Source organism: Bos grunniens, chromosome 3 (genome assembly GCF_055505025.1).
Source record: "Bos grunniens cultivar Pamir isolate PY7600 chromosome 3, Bosgru_T2T1.0, whole genome shotgun sequence".
NCBI lineage: Eukaryota > Metazoa > Chordata > Mammalia > Artiodactyla > Bovidae > Bos > Bos grunniens.
Window position 1 is genome coordinate 8,824,407 of NC_141167.1, and position 24,207 is coordinate 8,848,613.

General features: G+C 40.3%; 1 protein-coding gene across 14 annotated transcripts in view; it reads right to left on the reverse strand.

Annotated features, from left to right (window-relative positions):
* The window catches only part of GIGYF2 (GRB10 interacting GYF protein 2), a 127,510-nt gene that overhangs the window by 26,193 nt on the left and 77,110 nt on the right, over nt 1-24,207 (reverse strand). For 9 of the 14 annotated variants that reach the window (XR_015155412.1, XR_015155411.1, XM_086377863.1 and 6 more), the window contains 12 exons: nt 21,679-21,896; nt 21,424-21,586; nt 21,160-21,345; nt 17,038-17,234; nt 15,931-16,090; nt 9,937-10,103; nt 7,179-7,270; nt 6,115-6,222; nt 4,649-4,749; nt 3,882-3,982; nt 1,879-2,040; nt 395-553 (listed from right to left, as the gene is read on the reverse strand). Coding sequence is in view for 12 of the 14 variants with exons in the window: in XM_086377863.1 (XP_086233989.1) it covers nt 395-553; nt 1,879-2,040; nt 3,882-3,982; nt 4,649-4,749; nt 6,115-6,222; nt 7,179-7,270; nt 9,937-10,103; nt 15,931-16,090; nt 17,038-17,234; nt 21,160-21,345; nt 21,424-21,586; nt 21,679-21,896 (1,814 nt within the window). In the remaining 2 variants the exon portion in view is untranslated. The remainder of the gene's footprint in view (nt 1-394; nt 554-1,878; nt 2,041-3,881; nt 3,983-4,648; nt 4,750-6,114; nt 6,223-7,178; nt 7,271-9,936; nt 10,104-15,930; nt 16,091-17,037; nt 17,235-21,159; nt 21,346-21,423; nt 21,587-21,678; nt 21,897-24,207) is intronic. The other 5 variants (XM_086377904.1, XM_086377873.1, XM_086377893.1 and 2 more) reach the window with 1 other exon arrangement.

Sequence of the window (24,207 nt, forward strand, 5' to 3'; positions counted from 1 at the left end):
GCTGAAACTCTAATACTTTGGCCACCTCATGCGAAGAGTTGACTCACTGGAAAAGACTCTGATGCTGGGAGGGATTGGGGGCAGGAGGAGAAGGGGATGACACAGGATGAGATGGCTGGATGTCATCACCGACTCGATGCACATGAGTTTGGGTGAACTCTGGGAGTTGGTGATGGACAGGGAGGCCTGGCGTGCTGCAATTCATGGGGTCGCAAAGAGTTGGACACGACTGAGGGACTAAACTGAACTGAACTGAAGAGCCACTCAGATCTCTTTTGGTAACTTTCAGCAACCTGAAAAAGCTTTAGATGGGCTCTCCTAAAATCCTAATACTTTCTTAATCACTAATTCCTAGCTTCAAAGAAGAAATGAGGAGAGCAAGCCCTCTGATCACCTGCTTGCGTAACAATTCCTCTTGCTTCCGCCTCTCCTCCTCTTCTCGCCTCCTCTCCTCCAGTCTCCTAAGAGCTTCTTCCTGCTGCTGTCTCTCTTCCTCTTCTCGCTGTCGCCTTAAAGCAATTTCTTGTTCCCTCTGGCGTCGCAGAGCTTCTTCCTGAATTAAAGAGGGTATGTGTGAGTGTGTGCACACCCTTCTGTGCATCTCAACTAATATGTTATCAATACATTATACTTTGAAAAGAAATAGACTATGTGCTGCTAAGATTCTGTCAACAGTAAATATAAAACGTATCTAACCAACATCTCGGGTAAAAAGTGTTCACGTGAGCTGGGGAATAGGCATATTAAGAGTCAAAATAATTTGTACTTAAAATATTAATCGTTAAACAGCACTATGTTAAACAGAACTACAGTGTAAAGTTCACCCTGGTTTCAATGTTAGCACCATCATTTCCTGATTAACGCCAGTAAGGACTCAAGTTTTGGTTTCTCTGTTGCTACCAATAGTCCTGATTTTTCTTAATCAACTGAGAACCTAAGTCAGCAGCAAAAACACCTGGTGAGTAGAGATAAGTTCTCCAGTCAGGTATGGAATAAAGCCGCATGTCACAGAACATGTTCTCAAGAACTGAAGTCCTATGGATATTAAATATACAGAAAAGGGTCCCACTGTCAGAATAACTCAGGAAGAAATCCTAAGCAAACAGAATGAAACAGATGCCTTTACTGTCACACTTCTTAAAGTCCTTACATATTAGTGTAGAGTGTAACTCTAAGAAATATTAGCAGTTCTAATCTAATCTCAGCATGGGCTTCCCTTGTGGCTCAGCTGGTAAAGAATCCACCTGCAATGTGGCAGACCTGGGTTTGATGCATGGGTTGGGAAGATCCCCCAGAGAAAGGAAAGGCTACCCACTCCAGTATTTTGGCCCAGAGAATTCCATGGAGGACATGGATGCTTTTTGTTTTTCAGTTCTTATGGCAAAAAACAAGGAAATAGGTAGTAAAGGCTAGACACGCTAGGCTGTTACAAAGTAGATTCTTTCAAATGGGATCTTTAAAAGCCTGAGGAGAAAACAGTCTAAGGCACATAATAAAGAATTCCTCAAAAAGAAATACAAATGGTTGAGAAACATGAAAAACGTTTAGTGTCACTGGTTATAAATACTTTAAGATTTAATTATTTCTCAAATCTAACTGGTTTATAAAACCCCAGGAGACATGTGAAAGCCATCAATTCTAATGATTTACTAGAACTGATGAACATCCCTCCAGTAGCTATTAATGGATAACAGACATTTCTCCTGAAGGAAGTGAGTGCCCTAACATTCTAACCCCCGTCCTGCTGAGAACTCCCCAATGCCTTAGGAAAGCCCCCTCCAGGAAAACTAGGACCTGTGAGATGACGGGAGAACAGGTATCCTGGAGGCCCGCCCTCTTTCTGCACCGATTCTACAGGCAGAGTTCTCAGAGACACACCTGTTTCCTTCGGGCAAGCTCTTCTTCCTCCCGCCTTTTCCTTTCTTCCTCCTGCTGTCTCCGAAGAATTTCCTCCTGTTGTCTCCGGAGTTCTTCTTGCCTCTTTCGCTCCTCCTCTTCCCGTTTTGCCCTCATTTCTGCCTCTCTCCTCTCCTGCTCCAGCTGAGGTTACACAAGGGTACTCTTAGAAACTTGAAGCCAAACACAGGAACACGCCACATCATGACCAGTACTGTCAGGAGCTGGTCCATGAAGACACGACCATTCACTCAGTTACGTGTGGAGCAGCTGGGGAATGAGAACTCTGAGAGCGCTCTGAGCTCTGCAGTCACAGGATCAGTGGAGTTTCACGCTTTTCTCCACTGAATGCTCTTGCCTCCACTCTGCCACCCACGCCTCTGCTCCACACTACCACTACACCACATCTCCCACCTGCAGGGAGGGCAGCTGGCCTAACAGTAACAGCAGAGGCTCTTGGGTTGGCATTTCTTTGTTCATCCCTACAAAGGATTTTCTGATTGAAGATCTTACAGTGTCTAACGAAGTTTCAGCTGAAATGTCACAAAAGCTGCTAGTATGAAAAACTACAGAATTCTTTAAAAATCTGAGGACCAACCACTTCACAAACTCCATCCCGTAGAGCTCCCGAGTACTGGTCAAATCCAGCCCTGAGACTCCAGTTCTACTGCCACACATACAACTCAGGCCTTTACTTTCTCATGCACGTTCCTACAAGTCCATCACCTGGCTTCCCACCATCCAGTTTTGCCCATGGTCCCCAACTCAACATCTGACTCTCCCAGGCTTACATTTAACACCATTCTTCACTTCGAAAATAAATCCTAAGTCTTTAACGTGACACAGGCAAGTTACTGGCCTGCCTCATCTTTAATCTCTCTCATCATCTATTCTTCAGACATACCAGCTCCAGGCTAGACCAAGTTATTTAACTGTTTCCTGTGCCAAGATGTTCACATATACTTCTAGCCTTTACAGGTCTTGCTTCCTTCAACTGCAGTTTAATTTTCACTTTACTGTAAATCCCAAATCCTGCAACTGAAATAACTCCTACTATCCTTTAAGTGACATTAGCTCAGGAATCACTGTCTATTCAAGTGTCATCCAATTTCTGATCCCCACCTCCCCTACTAGGAAGCTGGCCCACGTGCTTTCTTGTGCTCCTTGTCCGTGTCCGCATCCTGCCTATCCCTGACACACATGTGCACACAGACAAGAACACAAGGTTTCATCAGCTACGTGTTCAAAGCACAAAGCACGGAGGAATAAGAACAGACTCAAAAACTGTTGGAACTCTGGTCTGTCAACTCATATGGAGATAGATCTTGACCACGAACTCTTTTCATGTTCTGGGCACTCTAAAGATACTATCACTACCTCAGGGGATAAGAACACACTAAATATAAAATAGAAATAAGATTCTCTCCGAGGCATGAGAACCCAGAAATCATTACAATGACACCAGGCGTTGACAGGCAACCTCTCTGACAGGTATTAAAACCAAAATTCAAGATTGTTAGCTCCTCCAAAGTATGCAAATGGAACACATAATGTAATGTTAACATTGAGCTTTTTAGCCGTATGTCTTGGACTCTAGAGTGCAAATAAACACCACCATAAAGATTCAATGTGGGAACTCAAGCCTCAGATCAAGGGTCTAATAAGCAATATAGTGGATATTTTCTTATGGTCTTATAATAAGCAATTATCATGAAAGGTGTAATATATGACCGTGATCATTAATGTGTCAACAAACCCATACTGAGTGACTTAATTTAAACTTGTTACTTTTAACTGTTTTGAGGCCTTTTGGAGGGGAAGGCAGCACAGTAAGGAGAGAGTGTGAATGTGCTTATACCAGCTACATAGCTGTGAATTTAAAGGAATAATGTGTGAGCAGCTAGAGTGATGCAGGTATCAATAAGCAAATGTCTATGTCCTGCAGCTGGAAAGCAGGCACTGCTATGGCAGAATGAGATGCAGACCTTCGCAGCTTTGGCCTTCTCCATCTGCTGAAGCTGTTCAAGGGCAGGTCCTGGAGTCGCGGGGTCAAGGGGAAGATCCCATACGCTACCGCCTTCCCAAACTGGAAGACAAGAAGGAATAGAGGTGATGGGTATGAGAGCTGACACACACGGCTAAATATCCAGAAGCATAAAGAAGCTGCTCTCCTGTCCCAGAGCGAGCTTCATCGCAAGGGTCTGCTCTGCTTCTAAACAGACTGAACTACCAGCAGGCTCTAGTTTATAACAATACCCGTCTGCATATCCAGAAGGAAAGAAAGCACTAGGCAAAAAGATGAGAAAATGAGGCAACAACAGCAGCCTTTTCTATTTCCTAAATTTCTGGGTACCTACAGTGGTAAGTTACACATCAATCCTTGACTCAAAAGAACAGGTCATCATTACTTATGCTTTTATTTATGCTTTTTCTCCAACAATTAAAGACAATTTAAAAGACTTTTCTACAATGGGTTAGGACAATGTTTTAAAAAAAAAAAAAAAAGAGGAGGCTCAAGTTCAGGAAATCTATCTACTAAAGAATTTCCAGCAACTCCTTAAGAGCTATTTTCAATCCTTTGCTGGGACCTATTAAAAAAATAAAAATTTCCTTTAAAAACCACTTTTCATTAATATTCACTACAAAGCAGTCCCAAAATTGATTTTAAAAAAAAATAACAAAAAACTCAATTATAAAAGTTATTAGAATCTAAATCCTTGGAGCTATACTAAAGGCCAATCTAAGTTTTTACCTGTAGGCTGTGAGGGTGCTGGCTGGAGTTCCCAGATAGAACCAGTATCTGGCACTGACACAGACCTAGTTACTGAGGGAATGATGTTCTGATCAGATATTCTGCAAAAGGGAAATTAGAAAATTAACAAAATTAACTTGTTCTTGTGATTCAAGAAAATAGATAAAGAAGTATTTTCAGATTATCTGTAGGTTTTCAAGGTTCAGTTCAGTTCAGTCGCTCAGTCGTGTCCGACTCTTTGCGACCCCATGAATCGCAGCACGCCAGGCCTCCCTGTCCATCACCAGCTCCTGGAGTTCACGCAAACTCATGTCCATTGAGTTGGTGATGCCATCCAGCCATCTCATCCTCTGTCGTCCCCTTCTCCTCCTGCCCCCCATCCCTCCCAGCATCAGGGTCTTTTCCAGTGAGTCAACTCTTCACATGAGGTGACCAAAATACTGGAGTTTCAGCCTCAGCATCAGTCCTTCCAATGAACACCCAGGACTGGTGTCCTTTAGGATGGTCTGGTTGGATCTCCTTGCAGTCCAAGGGACTCACACGAGTCTTCTCCAGCACCACAGTTCAAGGTTACTTAGCCAAAAAACTTCACTGTTTTAACTAAAATATTTAACCAAAACATTTAGGAAAGAAAAAAGGATACACGCAAAGTAATCACATTTCTGGACTCCTCAAGGTATTGGCAAATTTTGATTTCCAAATAATAGACATGCCTGCTGTCTTTAAAAAATTCATTAAGAGTCACAGAGGCAGCATTTATCATGAAAAAAACTCATAGACCATAAGTCAAAAGGTATGCATTTTATAGTTCAGTCTTTGAAGTTTTTTGCGTATTATGTCAACTAAGTCCTTTAGCTGCTCTGACTCCCAGTTTGCCCATCTTTAAAACTAAGACCTTAACATGATCTAACCTGCCTATCTTACAGAATGGGTTACGGATCAAGGGAAAAATATGAAAGGTTTTGGTTAAATTGGACAGTAAAGTTTTTAAGAGCAATGACTAACACCTTTGCGGGAGATAAATACTACCCTGAATGATAATCTGAAACAGCAGGAACTTAAGATTTTTAGCATGGTTTCCATGTCTTTAGACCCACTTTAAAGGCTATTGGGTCTGGAAAAGTGTAACTCTATGTGGCACTGTTAATATCGTTCCTGAAATATTACAGGTAAAAATGAGATTAAATTTCTCGACCACAAACTTTTTTCTTGCTAAGTCCATGAGACTACACTGCTTTTCAAGTGTTCTTAGTATTCTTTGGTTATTATGCAAATTTTATCCTCTGAGTAAAAAGACCAAATAAATCCTTTGTTAGTTATTTTTTAAAACTATGTTCTTACACACAACACAAAGATAGGCGTTTTGTGTGGCTATTTTGATACTAAACTTCACAGATTAAAAATTTCCTTTTCTCTCTTTCTTTAAAACACACACAACGTGACACACCATGCAAACAAGCACTGACCTCATCTTCAGCGCCTGGAACTGCTGGAGAAGAAGCGCCAACTGCTGCTGCTGCTGGGAAGACAGCGCTGCTTTCTGCTGCTGGGCCAGAACCTGCGCATACTGTTGTCTTCAAAAAGTAAGACATGGTATAACCTGTCTACCCACATTTAGTTCACTTCACAGAGACATTACAAGACAAAGTTCAGCCCCCACACCAACAAAAGAAAACCCCATTAGAAATCAATATCAAATATATTTTTACAATACTTCACAATAGTCACACAAACAGTTCAATACGTTATTCTAGAAAGAACTAAACTAACAGATGACATGCTGCTGAGTGAAAATAGAAAAAAAATTAAAGAAATGTCAAAAACTGGAAAACTCCTTTAGGATGTTAATAACCTTTTATCAGAAAATAAAACAGGTTCAAACTAATAGTATTTCCACATGAAGAACTCTGTGCAAAAATAAAATCCCACTTGTATAAAAATCCTCAAATTTATAAGTTTTGGCTCGGAAAATTTTAGGTTAACAATTTTTTCACTAGAACAGAGGTGGACAATTTTTTCCTGTAAAGAGCCAGATAATACACAAACACATGGGTATGACTCAGCGCCAATAAAACTCTGCTTAGGAAAACAGGTCGCCATTCAGTCTGCCAACCTCTGCACCAGATGATAGTAAATCTTACTTCTTCCACGAAAGGGACTCACAATCTAAGTGATTCCACACCACTACTAATAGCATAAACTTTTACTTCTATTCTGCCTTCACATCTACTTTTTCTCTGTGGCAAAGCTGAGCCATCCAGAAGGCAATTAATTCTTAAAATCACTGATTCTTGCTTTAGCAGCTAAATATATTGCAAAATTAGTTATGTGTCACCTTCTGCAAACTCCCAATATTTAAGAAGCAAGCCAAGACCAAACTTAGGATGTACAGTTGCACTATGCCACTAGCTGGGTGATCGAAGTATCCTATAAACTGAGATTTCTACTGGAAAAGGTGAAATTTGGGAGCAGATTACATCTGAAGGCCCTTTTGGTGCTACAGTGCACCCTGCCACATTACTGCTCTTACTGTATTAGGAATTGCTGATACTGAAGGTGCTGCATCTGGTACAAGGCTGTGAGTTCCTGCTGCCTGGTCAGTCGTTCCTGGTCCAGCTCTCCCTGGGAGTGAAGGGGTGGAGGAAAGAAATACCAGTAAATAAAGTGAAAGAGCCTAAAAGCCATTTAGTACTCCTAGACTTCTTTTTGCCCCCCTTAACTATTAAAAAAAAAAAAAAAAAGTCAGGCACCTTTGGAAATGAAGCAGTGCCATCTAATGGAAGGAGGTGGTGTTGGCACTATAAGAGATTCCCTGAGGTGGGAAAGGGTCCCTATTTAGCTTTTCTTCTCTCTCGCCCTTGAGGCTGAACATTGTTCCGTAATCCAGAGTTCATACTATAACTAAAAAATAACAACCAGGGATCTCCCTGGTGGTCCAGTGGTTAAGACTCCGTGTTCCAAGGCAGGGGGCCAGGGTTTGATCCCTGGTCAGGGAACTATATCCCACATGCTGCAACTGAAGATTCTGAGTGTCACAACTAAGACTGGCACAGTCAAACAAATAATTAAAAAAAAAAAAACCGTTCTCCCAATCTTAAAAGTGACTTATAAACTTGGAGATTATGTAAAAATTAGAGAAGCAGGACAAAACAGAACGGAGTAAAATTAAATGCTATGGTAAGACTTTTACAGTAGCACATAACAAATACAGGGAGCCAACGTATGTCTTCTTAAAGAGGATGAGACATTTAAAATGAAATGGAATATAAAAGAGCTTTCACAATTGTTTAATTCTCTATCCAAAAATTAGAGGTGCTTCTATTGCTTTTAATACATCACAAATTTCAAAATAAGGGTTAGTAAAAACTTTTTTAGCTTACATATTTAATAATATGGCTGGAATTTAAATTTTGGAAGACAAAAGTGGAGGAAAAATGAAAGGTGAAATATAAGATAGCAGAAATAAAAGCATAAGGGTGATAAAGACTAAAATTAAGAAAGATCATTAATGAACGGTTTATATCTTTACTGCACACTGATTACAATTCAGAAAAACACATTTGATGTATGACTCCTTTGAGTGAGGTTCACCTGAAACTCAAGGACATTCTTCTTTCTCATTTAACTATTCGGGATAAAAGCTACAGTAGGTTAGTCGACAATTAACCTAAGGGCAAAGGCAATACCTGACAGGAAGCAGAGCTTCCCACAGCCTGTCCCCTTAAGTGGGTCTGACTGAGGCTCATCCCCTATAACTGGAAGTCAGGAAATGGATTAGAGCTAGCACGCCAAGCTCCAAGTGGCCAGCTGTCAGCTCTCAAACGTGCAAGATAAAAACACATCCCAACTTCTGAGTAGATGGTAAAAGTACAATTTACATACAACAATATAACAATGTTTCTGGATTTACAACAGAAATGTCAGGGTAATTCCCTAGGACTCTTCACTGCTCTGCAAACTATAGGAGGTCTCAATCCATCAGTGGACAGTGAAATTAATTATTGGGTCAAGAAAAACATTTACATACTGGGGGAAAAAAGAAGAAACACAAAGAATGTATGTACATGGCACCAAATGTTTCGTCAAACTTACTTCAGATATATCCGCAAGTTAACGAATATATGAAGTAGTGATATGAAAATCTTTTGTTTTTTACTATTTGCTACGGTCAAAACAATGTGATAGCCACTGTTCTCATTTACGAACTCTCTTGGCTACAGATGTTGCAAATGACTTACTCATCTTTATCTCATAAGAACCTAACACAGCCCTGGCACAGATCCTCAATACATAATTGGTGAGTAAATCCATGGATCTTACTGTAGAAATCCAGTGTTCAGACTAAAGATTTCTGACTATGGTCATTTAAGACTATGGCCAGCAATCAGACACTCCAACCTGGAAAACGGAAAAGTGAGGCACAGATCCAAAGGAACTCAACAGGGAGAGGCCCAGGAGCAGCTGCAAAAAAGACTTCCCCTTCAAAGGTCTCCAGTGTCAGCATACTAAAAGGGTTACGTTATGATCCAATTTTTAGTTAAATATCAGTAACATATTTTAAAAGGGCTTCCCTGGGGGCTTAGATGGTAAAGAATCTGCCTAAAATGCAAGAGACTCGGGTTGGATCCCTGGGTTGGGAAGATCCCCTGCAGAAAGAAACAGCAAGCCACTCCAAGTATTCAACCCACTCTGTCCATGGAGAATCCCATGGACAGTGGAGCATGGTGGGCTACAGTCCATGGGGTAGCAAAGAGGCACATATTTTTTTGAAAAGGTAAATAAATGGAGAGGAGAATGGGCATTCTAACTAGAAGCAACAAGAAACTCTAAGTCAGTTGTGTTGAAGCACAATAGATAAAGGTGAAAGCTCTAAAATGAACTTGGAAAGGTAAGGAGCCAAAACACGCATGAACTGGTAGGGAGGCCAAGACAAAATATTCTTCCTTTAGCACATGCTATAAAGCTACCAGAGGATTCTATTTCTTTAGAATGAGTGTGGGGTATGTGTGAGTGTGGGTATACACACACACACACACACACACACACACACACACACACACACACACACATGTGTGTGTATGTTGAGAGAAGAGACAGGAAGAGGAGGACAGGCACAGACATCTGAGTTTTAAAAGATCATTATAGCTACATATATAGTCTGAGTCAGACTTCCCACTGTCATCTGATCAATTACTTTCAAGAACTACAGTTTCTTCTTCATGAGATGTAACATCTAGAGCAAGTGCTTCTGGGTCTACTGTGTTCTGAGTGAGGCATAAGTTACTTACCATATGCGGAGGGGGAGCTGGTCCGGGAGAGAAAGGAACCCTTCCCCACATTTTCATAATATCACCAAGAGGCTGGAAGCTTTCATCACATGCTCTCTTTACCAACAAAGACATAGTGAAATAGCCTGCCTGAAACCATTCTGCCATCTCCTGATTATTGAAGGGACCTACAATAACAATAATTAAACAGAAGGTCAATAAAAATCCTTTCAAGCTAAAAACAAAAAAAATATTTCCTGGGTCTGATCCTCACCCAGATAGAGGTAACAACTTGTTTCAGGTGGCTCCTGATTTTAATTTATCAGGAAAAGTGGTGAACAGACTTCAAACTAATAAAATACTACAGAAACAATTTAGAAATAAGCCTTATGTATACACATCCTAATTTCTCAGCAGTGTTTTAACTATCTTAAAGAGAATAATTGTCTCCAACTCACTCAGTCTCTAAAGCTCATTTCAGAAAAGCATTCATACTGAAAAGAGTATTTGTTAGATCTGGTATCACACAGATACAGAGAATATAAACATGCATGGCTGAATATGCTCCTCTCCAATTTTCATTCCCTGTCAGAGCTTGTTGGAAGTTAGGCAAACTATAAACAATAATTAATTAAGAAAGATGACCAATTTTTTATTATTTATCTGAGGTAAGATTAAATCAGGCCTTGGTAAGGGGAAAAAAACTAACATTTTCTGGATCTTTTACAATAATAAATAGCCAAATATTTTATACATAAAATTAATGAACACACTCTGATCAACAACTAGTGATTCAGGAAGTATTTGTTGCTGTTGTTCAGTTGCCAAGTCGTGTTCACTCTTTGCGAGCCCATGGACTACAGCACACCAGGGTTTCCTGTCCTTCACTATCTCCCTGGGTTTGATCAAATTCATGTCCAGTGAGTTGGTGATGCTATCTGTCTCATCCTCTGCTGCCCTCTTCTCCTCTTGCCCTCAATCGTTCCCAGCATCAGGGTCTTTTCCAATGAGTCGGTTCTTCACATCAGGTGGCCAAAAGTATTGGAGCTTCAGCATCAGTCCTTCCAATGAATATTCAGTGTTGATTTCCTTTAGGACTGACTGGTTTGATCTCTTTGCTATCCCAGGGATCTCAAGAGTCTTCTCCAACACCACAATTCAAAAACAGCATTCTTCAGTGCTCAGCCTTCTTTGTGGTCCAACTCTCATATCTGTACATGACTACTGGAAAAACCATAGTTTTGACTATATAGACCTTTGTCAGCAAAGTGATGTCTCTGCTTTTTAATATGCTGTGTAGGTTTGTCTTTCCTTCCAAGGAACAGCAACTTATAATTTCATGGATGCAGTTACTGTTCACAGTGATTTTGGAGGCCAAGAAAAAAGAAAATCTGTCACTGCTTCCCACCTTTTATCCTTCTGTTTGCCATGAAGTGATGGGACCAGATACCATGATCTTTGTTTTTTGAATGTTGAGTTTTAAGCTGGCTTTTTCATTCTCCTCTTTCACCTTCATCAAGAGGCTCTTTAGTTCCTCTTTACATTCTACCATTAGAGTGGTATCATCTGCCTATCTGAGGTTGTTATTTCTCCCAACAGTTTTGATTACAGCTTGTGAGTCATCCAGCCTGCCAGGGATGTACTTTGCAAAGAAGTTAAATAAACAGAGTGACAATATACAGCCTTGTTGCACTCCTTTCCCAATTTTGAACCAATCTGCTGTTCCATGTAAGGTTCTAACTGTTGCTTCTTGGCTTGCATGCAGGTTTCTTAGCAGACTGGTAAGGTGGTCTGGTATTGCCATCTCTAAGAATTTTCCAGTATTCTGTGATCCACACAAAGGTTTTAGCATAGTCAGTGAGCAAAAGTAGATGTTTTTCTGGAATTTCCTTGCTTTCTCTATAATCCAATGAATGTTGACAGTTTGATCTCTGGTTCCTCTGCTTTTTCTAAGCCCAGCTCGTACATCTGCAAGTTCTTAGTTCACATACTGCTGAATCATAGCTTGAAGAATTTTGAGCATAACCTTACTAGCATGCAAAATGAGTGCAAATGTACAGTAGTTTGAACATTCTTGGGCATTGCCTTTCTTTGGGATTAGAATGAAAACTGACGTTTTCCAGTCCTGTGGCACTGCTGAGTTTTCCAAATTTGCTGGCATACTGAATGCAGCACATTAATCATATTATCTTTTAGGATGTGAAATAGCTCAGCTGGAAAGCAGCTCCACTAGCTTTGTTTGTAGTGATGCTTCCTAAGGCCCACTTGACTTCACACTTCAGGATGTCTAGCTCTAGGTGACTGACCACACCAGCGTGGTTATCCCAGTCATTAGGACCTTTTTTGTATGGTTCTTCTGTATATTCTTGCCACCTCGTCTTAATCTCTTCTCTGTTAGGTCCTTAACGTTTCTGTCCATTATCATGCCCATCCTTGCATGAAATGTTCCCTTGGTTATCTTCCATTTTCTCGAAGAGATCTCTAGTCTTTCCCATTCTATTGTTTTCCTCTACTTCCATGCATTGTTCGTTGAAGAAGGCCTTCTTATCTCTCCCTGCTATATCTCTCCCTACTCCTCTGTCCATGGGGTTCTCCAGGCAAGAAAACTGAAGTGGGTTGCCATGCCCTCCTCCAGAGGATCTTCCTGATCCAGGGACTGAACCCATGCCTCTTGCATCTACCTGCATTGGCAGGTGGGGTCTTTGCCAACAGCACCACCTGGAAAGTCTATAATAGCACGTTACTCACTCATAAAAAAAAAAAATGAAATTTTGCTATTTGCAAAATAGCAAATTGGACTGGTAAAATCAAAGACAAACAAATACTATATGATATCACTTATATGTAGAATCTAAAAAATACACCTAATTAGTAAAAACAACCAAAAAGAAACAGACTCATAGACACAAAGAACAAATTAGTGGTTACTAGTGGGAAGGAAGGGGGAAAGGAACAAACAAGAGTAGGAGGTTAAGAAGTACAAACTACTAAAGCAGAAACCACACACACACCGAGAGTTAACACCAATTCTAAACAATGTTTTCCATAAAACAGAAGGGGAAGAAATAATTGCCAGTTCATTTTATGAAGCTAGTATTATCTTGATACCAAAATCAGACAATGAGAGTACAAAGAAAAAAAAACTACAAAATATTCTTTAGGAATGGAGATACAAAAATCCCAAACAATTTATCACTAAGATTCAGCAATATATAAAATGAATTACATACCATGACCAAACAGTTTATTCCAAGGATGAAAATCTGATTCAATATTCAAAAAACCAGTCATTGTAATCTACCATATTTAACTGGGTAAAAGAAAAATCACATGATCGTTACCAAGGGATGCTGAAAAAGCATTTGACAAAACCTAATATCCAATCATGATAAAAAGCTCTCAAAATAAAGGGTACTTCCTTAACCAGATAAACAGCACCTAAAAAACTCAACAGTTAACACGACCACTTAATCATTATTAAAGCTCCCCCTAAGGTAGGAAAGTAGGATAAACAAAGCAAGTGTGTCTGCTCTCACCCCTCTTACTTAACAGTTTGGAATACACAGTAAAGCAACAAAAGGAAGGAGGCTTACAGATTGGAAAGGAAAAAAAGAAAACCATCCCTATCTGCAGATGACAGCAGTCTACATAGAAAACCTATGGAATCTAACAAAACAACTCCTAGCACTAATAAAAGAGCTCAGTAAGGTCACAGAATACACAAACATCTAAAATTCAATTCTACATAGTAGCAGTAAACACTGAAATACAGCAAGATTTACAACTGCTCAAAAAGTCATATACTTAGGTAAAAATTTAATAAAATACGCACAGAATCTATATTGAAAATTACACAGTGCTGATGAAAGAAATTAAAGATCTAAAAAAACTGAGACATACCACGTTCATGGATGGGAAGACTCAACATGGTAAAAATTGTCAATTCTCTTCAAAATGATAAAAGTGTAACGTAATCCCTATATGGCAACCTACTCCAGTATCCTCGCCTGGAGAATCCCATGGACAGAGGAACCTGGCGGGGTACAGTCCACAGGGTCGAAAAGACTTGCACACGACTGAAGCAACTTAGCACACACCCATGCACTATTAAAATCTCCACAAGATTTCTGGTATATATAAATAGGATTACTCAAAAACTTTTATGGTAAAAAACAGTATACCCAATTTCAGAACTCACTTTATAGCTATGATAATCAAGACCACACAGCTTTGGCTAGAGGGGCAAACACAAAGATCAAATAAAGAATAAAGAAACCAGGGAATTTCTGGTAGTCCAGTGGGTAGGGCTCTGTGCTACTGCTGCAGGGGCAGATGTTCAATCCCTAGTTGGGAAACTAAGACCCCAGAATCCATGCAGCATGGCCAAAAGAGCAAAAGAAAACAGAACCCAGAAATCAACCAACACAAATAAATACGTTCAACGAAATCTTGAAGAAAGTACAACGACAATTCAGGGAGGAAAAGACAGATAGAAAAAAGAGGAAAAGGTACCAGTACAGGTGGATATTCACAGGCAAAAAAAATTAAAATCTTGACCTACGTCACATACCTTATATAAAAATTAACTCAAAATGGAATACCAACTTAAATACAAAACATAAAGCTATGAGTTGGGAGGGGGAAAGGGATAAAACATTTGAGATGTGTTCAGCAAAGAGTTCTTAATTAAACCAAAGCACAATCCATAAAAGAAAAAAGGTATTCATAATCTACTGTACTTCATCAAAATTTAAAACTTTTGTTCTGTTAAAGACTGTTCAGAGCCTGTTCCGAATCTTGACTGTATCAGTGTCCATATCCTGGGTGTGATACTGTTAGTTTTACAAGAGGTTACCACTGGGTGAACTGGGAAAATGTACATAGAATCTGTGTATTATTTCTCACAACTGTTTATAAAGCTACAATTATCTCAAAATAAATATAATTACAATACACACCTGTATATGTTTTAATTAAAACATTCTACAGGCATGCAAATTCAGATAATCAAAAAATATACACAGTGCCATGCAGTGATAGATACTAAAAGGAAGAATAAAGCAGGGGAGGGGGACTGAGGATAGAAAAGAAATTATGACGTTAAAGAGAGGTAACAGTCAACAACAAAATTCAGGTTACAAGCAAAAACTTCAAAAGCAGAAATGAAAAATCAACAGATGTTCTTCACAACATTCTCTCCCCATTCTAATCTAACTTACATACCATACACATACTTTAAGCAATTAGTTTAAAATATGGTACTCTTTTCAAATATTTTAAATATTTGTCATTTATGATATCAACTCCATTTCAGTGAAACATTCAAACAAGCTTTTCCAAGATGACTGCCATCATCTTTTTTTATAAGGTGGTAAAATACAGTGAATGGATGAAACTCAACTGCCCAGTCAGTAGCTGGCATGCCAGAAATGAGGGGGTCTTAAGCATACTGACTACTCCCCCCCGCATCATATTAGTAATCACAATCTGCCTTGTATTCAGATTATTTTCACTGGACTCCCTCCCATCATTGAAATGTAAAGTACTAATGAAGGAACCTATTAAACAAACATCTATACAAAAGAAGAAAGCCTGCAGCGCTGACTTCTGTTCTACGATTACACAAATTAATGTTAAATAATCACCATGCTTTTGTTCTGTGGTGTTGGAGAAGACCCTTGAGAGTCCCTTGGACTGCAAGGAGATCCAACCAGTCCATCCTAAAGGAAATCAGTCCTGAATATTCACTGGAAGGACTGATGCTGGGCAAGACTGAAGGCAGGAGGAGAAGGGGATGACAGAGGATGAGATGGTTGCATGCCATCACCAACTGAATGGACATGAGTTTGAGCAAGTTCTGAGAGTTGGTGATGGACAGGGAAGCCTGGCATGCTGCAGTCCACAGGGTCGCAAAGAGTCAGACACGACTGAGTGACTGAACGACTGAATCACCATCTTAGAGAATCTGGAGGTAATGGCATGCTTCTCTACTTAGAGTAGAATGGAACAACCTACCTTGAATTTCTCCCTGAGGATCTTTGTAATACCACTTCTGCATTGCTTCATGCATCAGTGGAATTGAGACTCCCTTCGCTCTGTGTTCTTGCAGTTTTGATGCCAGTCTCTCATCATCTAGTGCACTGTCTTGGAGATAAGCCACCATTTTCTCAGCTTGCTAAGAGAAAAAATTAAAAAATGAACTGTGGAAACAAATGATCCTAAATTAATACTTGTACACGTAATTGTCTGTCTCTTTTGGACTACTTGATCTGTGAGAGGCACTGTGCAAAGGACACAGCAGGCAACAATTCAATTCATCCAATAATGCCATGAAATAGGTATGATCCTCATTTCACAAAGAGGGAAACTTTGTGAACTAAGGCAGGTTCAGGGGGATCAAGTCTTGCTTAATGTTTCAAAATTATCAAGCAAACTCAAATGAGACTAAAACTGGAACAGATCAAAATCCAAGCATCTTATCAACACACTTAAGAGTGCCATTTAAACAAATAATCCTAAATTATACAAACTAAATCTGTAAAAACATGTTAATAGATCAAAAAGCTCAATTATAATACAATTACAAATAAAAACTTTTACAAGTTTTTATTCCTTTCTGCAATACTTCCTGCCACCAACTACTGTACCCGGAAGGAAAGAGAATTTCCTCTGTAGAAAGCAAGCTATCATTTACCTTACATACAAGCAACAGTATATAAAAATGTTAGGGAACTCTAGAGACATCAATATGATGGTATTTCGGTTTTCCCTGTTACACTTTAGGCGAAAAATATAGATGACACAGTGCCTATCCACAGCTGCTTGTATTCGCCATTTCTGGCATTCCATTAATCTCCAAAAAGAAAAAAGAAAAGGAAACAGCTCAGGGCAACCTCAGAAGAGCAAAAAATAACCTGACTTAATGACTACTACATAGCAGAAACTTAAAAGCGTGAAATGGTTTGAAAGACAATTACTCACAAATAAACATGAGACACGAAAACAAGTTTCTCAGTACACAGAATCTAGTGCACAAAAGTTCCATTTCTGAATATTCATTTAATGCTTTTCAATTTTTATGGCAGTTCGCGAGGAAAGATAGAATTATTACGTGACTTGTACCTGCTCCAAGTGTTTGAGACCCTCTTCGTCGTCTGGCTCTGTGGGAACACTGCCCATTCCAGGAGCACCGACGACTGGCGTCTCCACTGGCCGGAGGGCAGGACTAGGGCTGGGGACAGGAGGCGGGAGGATGAGGAGCGGAGAGGCTGTATCTGAAGGGATCTGCGATAGGGGCTGCTGGACAGCAGGAACCACTTCTAGAGAAAAAAAACGTAGACAGATGAAAATCCTCTAAAATAGACTCTTAGAAAGAATAACTAGCATCAAGTTGAGCAGCTCGCTAAATGGGTTCAACAGATTTGTGAACCATGTCATGAACACTGCTCCTACTTCTTATGGAGAAGTGTGTATTCCTCCCCAGAATGACGAAGTGCTGCAGTGCCATACTGTGTCACTAGAGTATCTACCCAATAGTTATAGGTCGACCTCTTGAAAACAAACAGAATTAGTCCAATCCCTTCTTTACATCATGTCTCTGAGTTGTAAAGACAGTAAATAGCACTGCAAATCTCCTCAAAGACACTGTATCTCAGCACGTGAAAGTGAAAGTTGCTCAGTCGTGTCCAATTCTTAATGACGCCATGGACTATACAGTCCATGGAATTCTCCAGGCCAGAATACTGGAGAGTGGGTAGCCTTTCCTTTCTCCAGGGGATCTTCCCAACCCAGGGATGGAAACTATGTCTCCCACATTGCAGGTGGGTTCTTTACCAGCTGAGCTACAAGGGAAGTATAAAAACCTTTATTAAAAACATCTGCAATTACTTTGAATAATTACCTATTCCGACTTATAATTCATAATAATTAGATTTATAATTTGACACATAATTCAATACAATACATTCTGCAGGGTAACAAAAAGTTCACTGGGTATACCTGTACAGAGCAGGAGGTTCTTCACAATAAGAGTAAAGACTACAAAAGAGGTTCTGTCTTGGTTCCTATTTCTAACCTCTCAGTATTCAGGCTCTTGAGGAGGAAAGGGGGATGGAAGTAATTAGATACAATCGTAGTTTCCCCTTTGAAATCTTGTTTGTTCAATTATAGCAAGCTTCTCCAAATTCCGGTTCCTCTCCACCCTTTGCCAGACTTCTTAAAAGGACAGTGTGACGTCTATACAACTTTCCCTACTTCACCACCACCCACACCAGCTATAAGGTAACTTCCACTTCCAACAGCCCCAAAGCTTCTCTCCCAAAGATAAGCATTCACCCAAAGTGCTCAAACACAATGGTTTTTCCTAGTCCCCATCACTGAACCTTAGGTCTGACATTATCTTTCCAATTCTAAACTGGAACGTTCTCCTTCCTTCCTTTTCCTGCACTCTTCTTCCTGCCTTGCCAAGATTTTTCTCTGGCTCCTCTATCTACCCTCTAAAAATAGGGATTACCCAGGTTCTATTCTCAGTCCACTTCTTCTCACTCCTAACAGTGCATGTAACCTTTTAAATGTTCATTCTTTCTGCAGCCCAGATTGAGCTACAGTCCCCTCACTCTCAACTGCTCTCTGGCCATCTCTACCGAATTTCTCACCAACACCTCAGACTCCATGTTCCTAACCTGAATTTGTTCTTTCCCCTCCCAAATGTGCTCCTCAAAACTTCCACTCTTTTTCTATTAAGGATACCCTAAATCCTCTCACACACCTCATTCATCTTTGACTCTTCCTTCCTCCTTGCCCTAATAAACAACAAGCAGTAACTATGTCCTGTCAATTTTTACTGTGAAATCTCATCTGCCACGACCTCCCTTTACAAGTGCACTGCTCAGGACACCAACAGGTCACAGAGCAGCCCTCTGTCAACACAATCTACCCTCACACACAGCTTTCAGATACATGTTCCAACCATGTTTCCCACCGGCCGCCTTTTCACATCTCATACTTCATCTAAATAAAAACAGAAGCTGATTTCCTGCCCATGCTTGGATCGGCCCCATTTCCTCGCTGTAGCTTTCACTGCAACCTTCTACTGGAACGCCCTCTTCTAATTCATCCTGCTACACCCAACTCCAAATTCTACTCATTATTTTAAGACAAGTTCAAAGACACTTGCTTCCTGATCATTCCAGGAGTGTGCCAATCATGAATCCGTATTTTTTTGGTCCTAGGTTACTGATATGCACATGCTTTATTTCCCCTATAAATTATTAAGTCCAGAGTTTCAATCCTCAATGGACATTTATGCAGCTTTCCCAAAAGATACGTGTCTAGACCCCATCCTAAAACCTCCTAGAATAAGGCCCTAGATGTGTACATTTAGAAGTATGAACCACAAATAACTTGGACCACAGCATAGCTGAAAAATTACTACTACAAATGAAAGAGGTCTCAAAATGTGCAAGTCCCACGGTACCTGATATATACAGTAGAGATTCAAATACTTGCTGAATTCATTCATTTAGCTTTGTTACCAACATAAAAAAATGGAAGGAAAAAAAAAATCCTTGTTTCAAGCTCTCAAAATAGTATTTACTGGGCAAGAGAAATAACAAACAGTTCTTCATAATGTTGTTTTTCAGAAGCGGTACTGGCTGTTTAAGGAGAAGACACCTAACCTAGCTTGGGACCTTGGGGTGGAAGAGTTTCAGGCACAGAAAACAGCATATGCTAAGGCACAAAGGCAAGAGAACAAGGCACATTTCAGGACTAATAGGCTGTGAAGCTGACGAATAGAGTACAAAGTACAGAGAGAGTTTAGTGCTGAAATTGCAGAGGCAGGGCAGATGCTAGATCACGCAAGGTTCTCATAGGCCAAGTTAACAGGCATGAATTTTCATGGTGAAAGTGAAAGGTGATCAGTTGTATCTGACCCTTTGCAACCCATAGTCCATGGAATTCTCCAGGCGAGAATACTGGAGTGGGTAGCCTTTCCCTTTTCCAGGGGATCTTCCCAAACCAGGGATCAAACCCAGGTCTCCCTCATTGCAGGTGGATTCATTACCAACTGAGCCACAAGGGAAGCCCAAGAATACTGGAGTGGGTAGCCTATCCTATCTCCAGAGGATCTTCCCAACTCAGGAATTGAACCAGGGTCTCCTGCCTTGCAGGTGGATTCTTTACCAACTGAGCTATCAGGGAAGCCCTAATTTTCATTGTGAATAAATCAATTACCTTTCCATATCAGGCATTACACTGCCATTTTTTAGTACAGACAAGAAGAAACATGGAAATGAACATTAATACTGCCTGTTAAGGTGTATGAGCAACTTAAAATCAATACAGTAACACTGGAAAAGGAGATATAGTTTAAGTTTATTCTCTAGCAAAGGTGATGGGTCTTCCACAGAGTTATCTTGGCCTCTTTGAAACAATGGCATTATGGTCTGTCATCTGGACACATACACAGCCATTACATAAAAGGAATCTGATACAGAAATCAAACTACTGCTGCTGCTGCTAAGTCGCTTCAGTCATGTCCGACTCTGCGACCCCACAGACGGCAGCCCACCAGGCTTCCCTGTCCCTGGGATTCTCCAGGCAAGAACACTGGAGTGGGTTGCCATTTCTTTCTCCAATGCATGAAAGTGAAAAGTGAAAGTGAAGTCGCTCTGTCATGCCCGACTCTTAGCAACCCCATGGACTGCAGCCTTCCAGGCTCCTCCGTCCATGGGATTTTCCAGGCAAGAGGATCCCAAATCCAGTTTGCCTGACTGATACCAGGGTGGCTGTACCCCTAGGAAGTGATAGTACCTTGCTGCTTCTACTTGTTTTGATGAATTCTGGGATAGATACACAGGGGAAGCAGTGTTTGAGTAGGCTGACTGGTAAAATGGGCTTCTCCTGTGACTCAGTGGTAAAGAATCTGCCTGCAAAGCAGGAGATTCCCGTTTGATCCCTGGGTCAGGAAGATCCCTGGGAGTACAGCATGACAACCCACTCCAGTATTCTTGCCTGGAGAATCTCGTGGACAAAGGAGCCTGGCAAGCTATAGTCTATAGCGTCTCACAGAATTGGACACAACTGAAGTGACTGAGCATGTGCACACACACAGGTAAAACAACCTATTCCAATAATCCACCACTAGAAGCAGTTCAAAGAGGCAAAAATGAAGCCTATCATATCATTTAATCACCTGTCCCAACAAAATCCAAGTCTGGCTTGCTGACTCTCATAAATACATACCATCCCCCCTGCTGGATACTTTGGTTGATAGACTATTTTCTGTCCGACTCTCTTCTTCAGCTTTTTCCATTTGCTCAGTTTTGGATTCCTCTTTCCTCTCAAACTGTGGTGCTTCCTGAGGTTGGTCTGAAGGAGAACCTGGTCTAGCAGATGAAGAGGAGGTCTGGGTTGTTTCCTCACTAGCTTCTGCAATAGGAAGCAATCTTAAATTAACAACTTAGGAAACTTAGTTTGATTAAAAATAAAGGGCAAAGTGAGCCTTACCAACTCCTGTTCTGTCTGTCTTCTCTGCCTCCTTCTTATTTGTCTTATCGGGTTCTTTGGCTTCTTCATTATGGCTGCCCTCAGAGTCGGAGCACTCCTCCCCTTCTTCTACAGGTCGGAAGTCCATCTCCTGCTCTTCTGGAATAGGCTCTTTCTGTACTTTCTGTAGGGAGAAAATAAAGCCAAAGATGAACAGCATATTTGGATTTGGAAGAAGGTCAGTACCTGTGATAATATTTAAAACAAATTTCTTACCTTCAGAGAGAGGAACGCTCCAGATGAGTCAAATGTGCCCATTTCCTCTTCAGCGTCCTCCAAGCACCATTCAGGCAAGCTATCCCTGTCATCATCTATGCTTCCACTGCCAGAGCGCACCCTTCGGTAACCCCGTTCATCATCCCGATCTCGAAAATCAAACTCAAACCTTCGCCGTCGTTCCATGTGTTCCCGCCAGCCTGCAGAACGAGGGCCATCTGGGATGAGGAGGAGGACACAAACCTTAGAGAAGTTTTATGACAGTATTCGAAAGAGAAAACCATGGACAGGAATCAAAGGAGAAAATTACAACTGACAGCTAATGCAAATGGATCAACCTATAAAGAGAAAAGTAGGAAATGAAGCAAACAAAACGAAGCTCAAAGTTCACTATTATATTCTATGTAGCCTCAGTAAGTGACAACAGTAGTTATCTTCATAAACTACTATCACAACATACTCTAAAGCTTTTAAAGATAAACTTAAAGGAAACCACTTTTAAAGGACAGTTCTTTGAAGTATCTACTTTTAATAAGCTCTAGAACTGAATGTCTGACTGAAGTGTTGATCAGTCATTCATGTGGCCCACTCCTAGCCTAGACTTAGGCACTGGCTATCCTTCCATCCTGAGTCCATGCTCTCCCTTTGGCAAGTCTTAAAGCATTTTCTTTCTTCTGATGAAACTATCATTCTTTATGGATAAGACCAGCCCCCTCGACAATATAACAATATCCACGACATGATGCTATTATGTCAATTCTTAATAGCAGGCTCATCATGTCCACCCACTAGTGTCAGGATCCCATTGGTAATTCTGATTCCTCCCCACTTCCCAAAACAGTCATGAAATTATAGCACTGACATGTCATATCTGGCCCACTATCCCAATTATATAGTTTATGAAACAAAACCTCTGACAGCAGAAGTAACCTGCATAACAAAGCAACTGGAATCCAATCCTGCATCCTCTACTGCTCTTTCCACAGTAACAGGCTTACTTTCCTTTCCCTTTTCTCTCATCTCTTAACTCTCTCTAGGGAGTTTGAATTTCCATGGAATACCCCCAGGGACATTCCTAAATCCACCCTTGCATATTACTTAGAACATCTACTTTCCAACAGAAAACAACTGCCCAAGAAGAAAAGATCTAAGTTAAAAAACAAACAAACAAACAAAAAACAGGTGGGGGGCAGTCCTCTTGTTAATACTGACAAACCTGAATCTAAGAGAGTCTTCAAAAGTGATGCAAGTTTTATCCTATTATGATTTTATATCCTTGACTGCTTTCTCCGAGGGAGATACACACACACACACACACACACACACACACACACACACACACACACACACAAAGGAGGTCAAAGTTAAATGTTACTGTACTCTTGAGACCCAATTTGCTAAAACCTGTGATCAGGGCAAAATGTTAAAATATCAAATACAGGTAGCATCTTATAAGCCTCTTAAAGTGAAAGTGTGAAAGTGTTACTCACTCAGGCATGTCTGACTCTTTGTGACCCCATGGACTGTAGCCCACCAGGTCCCTCTGTTCATGGACTTCTCCAGGCAAGGATACTGGAGTGGATTGCCATTTCCTTCTCCAGGGGATTTTCTGCACCCAGGGATTGAACCCAGGTCTTCTGGACTGCAGGCAGATTCTTTTTTTACTGTCTGAGCCACCAGGGAAGTCCCATAAGTCACTTACAAAAAGGAAAGAAAACTTTATTCTTCCACTTCCCACACTTTACTTACAACAACAAAACACAATTTACTGCCTCCTATGAAAATGAAGGAGTTTTATAACCAGATTGTCCAAATGTAAACCTAGAGCTATTATCCCAAAGAAGTATTCATGATCAAAAGCTGAATTCCAGAGTGCTCTGTCTGCTGCTCTTGTGTCTAAGTATGCACTGCGATAGGAATCTATCCTTCTAGGCATGTGGCTCATGTTTCCCTCTCAGTTTCCTGAGTTCACCTCCCAGAGCGGGTGCTCTGCTGTCCTTAATGCTCCCAACTCCATAACTACCCAGCTGTGAGATATACTTTAATAAAATTACACCCTATCATTGTTTTGTTATCTTAAATAGTTAATAAAATTTTATTCATGAAACTAAATGTAGCAGATAAGGCACATCTATAGCTTATTAAGACTGACCACTGCTTTATAGACCTTAAATCTGAACTAAATTATGATATTATTTTAAGTAAAAATCACTGTATTTAAAATTTTAATCAACTCTAATAAAACATTAATTAAAATGTTAAGATAGTAACTAATAACAACTGACATAATCAGACTTGCTTTTAATATGCTGGGTTAAAAAAGTAGATTTTTTAAATGCATATTTACACTATTCAGCCCCCATATATCTTTATGTCCCACAAACTGTCTTTTTAAAATAAATGGATTAAAAAAAACTTGAAAATCACCAAGCTGATGACAAAGCTGACGTGAAAGTCAAATTTCACTGCAAAGAAATATTTACAAAAGATAGGTGGACAAAAATAGAGACAATATATATCCAAAATCTA